The sequence below is a fragment of the Penaeus japonicus genome, unplaced genomic scaffold, assembly GCF_977035675.1.
Source record: "Penaeus japonicus unplaced genomic scaffold, GWHDUDI00000001_assembly GWHDUDI00000003, whole genome shotgun sequence".
NCBI classification, from domain to species: Eukaryota; Metazoa; Arthropoda; class Malacostraca; order Decapoda; family Penaeidae; genus Penaeus; species Penaeus japonicus.
This window is the reverse complement of record NW_028234405.1, coordinates 6,679,759-6,687,258: the sequence shown is the minus strand read 5'-3', so window position 1 is coordinate 6,687,258 and position 7,500 is coordinate 6,679,759. Positions and strand designations below refer to the sequence as shown.

General features: G+C 37.3%; 1 protein-coding gene across 1 annotated transcript in view; it reads right to left on the bottom strand.

The window, feature by feature from the left end:
* LOC122260245 (putative glutamate receptor) overlaps positions 1-7,500 on the bottom strand; it is a 30,815-nt gene that overhangs the window by 6,959 nt on the left and 16,356 nt on the right. Inside the window, exons 2-6 of the mRNA XM_043027430.2 lie at positions 6,673-6,933; positions 4,984-5,327; positions 3,496-3,678; positions 681-777; positions 252-351 (exon numbers count right to left, since the gene is read on the bottom strand). Coding sequence (XP_042883364.2) covers positions 252-351; positions 681-777; positions 3,496-3,678; positions 4,984-5,327; positions 6,673-6,907 — 959 coding nt within the window. The 5' untranslated portion in view covers positions 6,908-6,933. The remainder of the gene's footprint in view (positions 1-251; positions 352-680; positions 778-3,495; positions 3,679-4,983; positions 5,328-6,672; positions 6,934-7,500) is intronic.

Here is a 7,500-nt window from a genome sequence, read left to right as displayed (position 1 = left end):
GTCTTGTTATGTTCTATTATTAACATATTTTGTGATGGTCGAGTGTTTTACATTCATCACCCGATGTAAACAAACCGTCCGAATCGAATGTGTTGGCACAGACTTCGGCGACGTCGGTTATTTTATCTTTCTGTATAGTTAGGCTGTTTTTTTCTAATCCCTTATTACTAATTTTTATTTAATATATCACTAGTATTTTTGTTATTTACTTATCACTAGATTATCAATGACTGGAAATCTCTTTATCTCACTTGAAGTTTAGTCTTTTAGCGAGTGTTTGGATGATGTCGATCAAGTAACCAGTGTAGTTTGCATAAGTCTTATTCTGCATCGGGTCGATCATTTCTCCTTCTGTTCGGATAAATAGATCAAATAGATTATACTTACTAACGAGAAAATGTTTTATTAACACAAACACTTTTATTATCATAATCATTCATGGTCCCTATATTAAAAAAAAATAATAATAATTCACGAAATATCTCTATCATATAAATCCATTGCAAGCTAAGATTAAATATAAAAACATGCCTAAATACATACATACCTATCTATCTCTCTATCTCTCTCTATATATAATTTTTTAATTTATCTATCTTAATCCATTTCTCAATTAGAATAGTTTATCACATCCATTCTTACTATGAAAAAGAAAAACGTTCTTTTGTGAAAATTCTCACCAAGGCCGGTCGAAGCGCACGGTTTCTCATGAGGCACAAGGCCGACGGAATCAGCTGATATCTTGCAAGGTGTTGCTTTCATTAGGAATGGTTGGTACTGCAAAGCGAGAATGGTAATGATAATGGGGATGGTTATGGCGAAATGGTAGTTATAATGGTGATGGTTATGGCGAAATGGTTGTTATGATGGTGATGGTTATGTCGAAATGGTAGTTATAATGGTGATGGTTATGTCGAAATGGTAGTTATAATGGTGATGATAATGGTGATGGTTATGGCGAAATGGTAGTTATGATGGTAATGACAATGGTGATGGTTATGGCGAAATGGTAGTTATAATGGTGATGGTTATGGCGAAATGGTAGTTATAATTGTTATGATAATGGTGATGGTAATGGCGAAATGGTAGTTATAATGATAATGATAATGGTGATGCTTATGGCGAAATGATTGTTATGATGGTAATGATAATGGTGATAGTTATGGCGAAATGGTAGTTATAATGGTTATGGTAATGGTGTTGGTGGTAGAAATGATAAGGGTTAGCATGGTAATGGTAGTGGTAATGTTGATGACAGTGGTTATGATGGTAATAGTAATATCCAATGACAATCGTTATTTTTACATAACATTGGTAGCTGTTTGTGAAGCGGGTGTTTAACCCATTGCGTACGGGTGTCATGACATACATGACGTAGGAGCTTTGGCCTGACGACGGGCGTCATGACGTACACGACGTTCGGGGATTTTGGATCACTGTGCTATTTTATTTTGCTATGAAAAAGGAATGAGTGATGATGGCTACTGCAGTCCTAATTACTATAATTACCGTAATATCGTGCAAGCTTAACGTCCAAAACCTAGATGGCACCACTTTTTTCTAGCACCAGCAAGTGAGAGAGCCTTGAATGGCACCCATCCACGGTCTCTAGCATGCACTGTCTCTATAGAGCGATGGCACACACTAAGTTGATGAACCCTTGCTCTAAAGTACCGCCGATGAAGGATGTGCAGGCAGAACGAGAAGAGGAAGGTGACTCAATCCATACCCAGTGTCTAAAATGTGCTCCTGTGCCAATATGGATGTCTTTCACTGTGGCACTCACAGTCACAAGCACAGGTTTCATTCCTCTTCCCTACCTCTTCTTGTTATCTTTATTGTAGGTGGTTATATGTTTCGTATTCGTTCATGACAGCAAAAAAATACGAAAAAATAAAGTTGCCTTTTGTCCTCCCATAAAACAGCAATACTTCTATCACATTGAGTATAAAGAAAATAATGAGCTAATATGGATAACATACTACAATTTTAGTCAACTGCAGCACTGATAGAGCCTGTCATACGGCACATATAAGTCTCTAAACTCAATAAAACACACAAAAAAATAAAACACAAAAACCGCTCTAGTTTTACAATGAATGACTGAAAGAGATTTGGATGCTTCAAATTATATTGCTTCAAGTGGTCTCTCTCTAAAATAAAACCTATCCTGGAGGCTGGTCAAGCAAATTTATCTCCGTCTGCAATGGGTTAATTAATGTTTGTTTTAATCCAATGATATTTTGATGATAACCATCAGTGAAGATTGATGGTAATAACATTTAGTCAATATCATTAACATCAAGTCAATAAAAATTATAAAGGTAGGCGTAACTGTGATTAGCGTACATCCTTACCACTATTATTATTAAGGTAATATTAGAATGTTTAGAATAATGATACCAACTAAAAATGTTAATGTACTGTTTGTACTGTTATTTCTATTCTTTGTAACATTACTTTGAAATTTATATTTGCAATAGTCGTAGCTTAAAGATTATATCACAGCATGTTGCATATCACAACAAAAATGTAATATTCACTCAAAGCCTGCAATTTAGTATGCAATTCGTGTGAATAAGGTAGTAAATATTCTGTATTAATTTATAATCAAAGCATTCCAATTTTTTTTTTTTTTTTTGTATGCGTCTTCATGTTTTGTTACATTTTTTGTTATCATGTTAACATCCCATTACGTAGTCTAAGATGTAATGATTATTCAGTCAATGGAACAAACTGTTTATTGTGTAAGGCCACACTATATCTAAATAAATTCATATGAGGTGATATTCACTTGTTTATATATATATGTATATGTGTATTTATGTATATGACAACAGTAATAAAAAAATTATCATGATGATTATCATTATACTTATAATTGTGATGATATTGATATTAATAATTGTGACGCTAGTAATAATAATCATGACGATAAAGATAACGATATTAATATTATATCGTCAGGATAGAATCTGTAATAACAAAAATTAAAAATATCGATAGAATCGGAATTACAAATGTGGTACTGATAACACTACGGATTGCAATGATAACAATGGAGATAACAGCAATGATAATGATAATGACAGCAATAATCATGATGGTGCTATAACTAATACCATTTCAGATAGTGGTATTAGCTATTAATGTTAATCGTGGTAATGATATTGATAATACTATGAGCATGATAGCTATGATCTCTACAGTAAGGATAAGAATGATATTACTCGTAAAAGTACAAATGACAATTGTAATAGTATAGAACAGTAATATTGATAAGAATTGCGATAACGATAAACAACTCATCAAAACAACAATAATTCAACAGCACACACACATAAACAAACACACACAAACATGCATACACACACACACGCACACACACACACACAAACACACACACATACACACACACACACATACATAAACACACACACAGGCACATACACACACACACACACACAAATACACACACGCACACAGAAGACTCACCTCCATAGCTATAACGTTGATAACATGTCCCTGAAAATTATATGGTCCGAATGCAGGTGGATGTACGACAGAGAGCGAGGGTCTTGTCACTCCACTTGCCTTCCACTTTACCACAGGCACTCTTATGTCCACTCCTCCACTTGCAAAGAGGAAGATTTCGTCCACTGTGATGGTTTTGGAGGTCTGAAGTGGAGGAGAATGGAATGAAGGTAAATTAAGGTGGAAGAGTAGGTGGACATATAAGGAATGTGGATGGAATGATGATGAATGAAGGAGGTGGTGGAGGAGGGAGGTAAGGAAAGTGGATGGAGAAAAGACAAATGAAGGAGGTGGACGAGAAGGAAGGCAATGGGAATAGAGGGAAGGTAAATAAAGGGAGTGGAAGAAGAGAAAAAGATGAAAAAATGGGATGGAGGAGAAAGTCAAAAGAGCGACAGAAAAAGAAATAAAATATAAAAAAAAAGAAGAAGAAGGATGAAGAGAAGAGATAAACGGTATGAAAAGAAGATGAAGACAAAATATGAAAAAAAAAAAAACGAGAGAGAGAGAGAGAGAGAGAGAACAGATATTTTTTGCTTACTTAGCTCTGCATAAATCATAGGTTACAGGAAGGTGGACAACGGGTTCTCGGGATTAAGAAAGAGTGAATGTTATTCCCCTCAATACCTTTTTTTTTTTTCAATAACCTCGGGTTGTATTGAGCGCTAGAAGCTTTTATCCACTGATGGGGGAAGTTCGTGTTATTTTCATTTCTTCCTTCGTTCTATGTATCTGTGGTTTATTTATCTCGTCTTCCCTCTATCTACCTGGTTGTCGATCTTTTTTTTTCTCTTTTTTTCATTAACGTGTTTCGCTTTTCTCTCTCCTCTCTCTCCCTCTCTCTCTTCTATTCTATCCCCCTTTTCTCTCTCTTTCTCTCTTGTCTCTCTCTGTTTTCTCTCTTCTCTCCCTCTCTCTTCTTCCTCTCTCTCTCTTCTCTCTTTTCTCTCTCTTCTCTCTCTCTTTCTCTCTTCTCTCTCTTTCTCTCTCTTCTCTCTCTCTCTCTCTCTCCTCTCTCTCTTTATATCTCTTCTGTCTGTCTCTCTTCTCTCTTATCTCTCTTCTTTCTCTCTCGCTCTCCCCCCCCCTCTCTCCCTTTCTCTTCTCTCTCTCTCTCTCTCTCTCTCTCTCTCTCCTCTCTCTTCTTTCTCTCTTTTCTTTCTCTCTCTCTCTTCTCTCTTTTCTCTCTCCCTCTCTCTTCTCTCTCTTTGTATCTTAGGCGTAAAATAAGAATATTTTCCATGAAGCCCTTATCAAACCATTTAATAAACAGAGATGAATAAACTTATACGTAAAAATATCCAAACAAGAAAGGAAAGAAAGAAAGAAAGAAAAAAAGGAAAGGAAGAAAAAAAATGGAAGAAAAAAGAAAGAAAAGGAAGAAGAAAAGAAAGAAAAGGAAGAAAAAAGAAAAAAGGGAGAAAAAAGAAAAAAAGAAAGCACACAAACCTTATTATACGAAGCCTGAAACCACTGCACAGCGAGAGAAGCTTCCACAGGACACTGCGGCAGGTCAGCCCCGATAAGGATATGATAAGCCTCGCTCTGTCCTTCGGGTAGAGCTACTCCTATAGCGGCGAGCGTGGCTTCCAGACCTTTCTTGGAGGTGAGATGGACAGCAGCCGGACGATGCAGAGAACGCGGTATGGTCTCTTCCGGTGTGGCGTTCTCGTCTAAAGCTTGCAGGCTCTCGGTCATGCGGTCGAGGTCGCAGCCATGCACGAAGATGAACCGCTGGGAGAGTGTGGAGACAAGCGTCCATTCTGCTAGGCGGTTTGGCGAGGGTGTGGTTGCTGGGTTGAAGAGGAGGAGGAGGGGGAGGAGGAGGAAGGGGGTGAGATGTTATGAGGGTGTTGATATGTTTTGTTGGTAGACGGATACACACACTGGTTGGTTCGTGAGATAATCTTACTTTTAGAAATAGATGAAAATTGAAGAAGAAGAAGAAGAAAGTTCACTAAATCCACAGCAACTAATCAAAAGAGGCAGGACAAGTGCCCTGTTGATATACTTGGTTATATTGACATGAGACAGACAAATACACTGACTTGTTGAGTGCGTTTTTTTTTTTTGTTTTGTTTTTTTTGTTAGAACGTCAATAACAGTTTTGTTATTGATAAAAGTTATTCGAATTTTACTATAATGAAGAAGCAGATAAATAGGTTAATACACGGCAGCTGGTGTAAGCCTATGAATGATTAACATATTTGTTTTAGACGATGGAAGAAGAGATCTGACTGAAAAATTAAAAAGATGAAAATAAAATGCATTAATGTTAACACGCTTTATATACATACATACATACGTATATATATATATATATATATATATATATATATATATATATATATAGAGAGAGAGAGAGAGAGAGAGAGAGAGAGAGAGAGAGAGATAGATAGATAGATAGATAGACAGATAGATATATATAGGTATATATAGATAAAGATAGATAGATAGATATAGATATATATAGATATAGATAGATAGATAGATATATAGATAGTTAGATAATTGATATGGAACCAGATTGATAGACAGGTAATTTATTAAGTCTCACAACAACTAGTTCAACAGGCCAACGTAAGAGTAAAATCGTTTGTAAACCTATTCACATATACACATTGTAGCAGGAGACATTCAAACCAATTGGGTTCATGGACCCCTTGACAGCTGGTCGAAAGAGATGTGACAGGTGGTTCAATTGTTATTTGCAGTAAAGATAACTTTCAGGAAGCTTTACGTCATGGTGAATATAGTGCTTCAAATTCTCTTGATTAGAGGTGATGTAGTGAAAGGTTGAACAGCTGAAGAAGATTCCCATAACATTGTATTGATTCTAACTGACAAAATAGAATAGATGGTGGAGATAAATGAGAATTATTTCGATAATGGTAAGGGATATCGTAGAACTATTGATTCCCTATTGAAATGGGATATCCCCCCCCCCCCCGCTCTCCATGGCTTATTCTCTGACGGTAAGAATAAGTCATTTCGTGCATAGAAAGACACACGAAATGACATCTAAAAGTTGATTCCGTCGAACGAGAAAGCAAACTCCTTGTACCCTATCACCCTCTCTCACCCTACTGCCCCCCCCCCTAAAAAAAAAAAAAAAAAAAAAGCTAAAAAGCTACTCACATCCTATGGTATCCAGACACAAATAAATCTCATTAATTTCGATCAACGGCAGGAAGTCGGACAGAAACTCCGCCATGTTCACGAAGTCCTCTGCAGATAACGTTGGTTGCGGAGGTTCCTTCTGAACGGCAGCCCAACAGGCGTCTATATCCTCTTCTGTGGGCTTCTGGCAGCGCAAAGGACTGGAGGCCCAACACAGCCACAGGAACATGACCAAAGGGCGTCGTCCAGCCATCCTGCTGAAGACGCATGGGAGAACGCCTGACGGAGGAGATTCAGGACTTAGGGGGGTTGTGGCTATGTTTGTTCGTTCGTTGTTGTTGTTTTTAATGTGTTTATGTGTCTAGGCTTCTCTCATCCTTTGTCTCTTTCTCTTTGTCTGAATCTGTCTGTCTGTCTGTCTGTCTGTCTGTCTCTCTTTTTTTCTTTCTCTCTCTCTCTCTCTCTCATTCTCTGAGTCCCTTTCTCTCTCTCTCTCTTTCTCTCACTCTCTCTCTCTGTGAGTCCCCCCCTCTCTCTCTCTCTCTCTGTGTGTGAGTCCCTTTCTCTCTCTCTCTCTCTCTCTCTCTGAGTCCCTTTCTCTCTGTTTCTCTCTCTCTCTCTCTCTCTCTCTCTCTCTCTCTCTCTCTTTCTCTCTCTCTCTCTCACACACACACACACAAACACACACACACACACACACACATACTCTCTCTTTCACTCTCACTCTCCCTCACAACAATACAAGTAATCGGAATATCAAATCAGAATAACAATAACTATACTCATATCCATCATACTACCATTAATATCCATCCATACTGAATCTCATACCAGTTATAATACCAT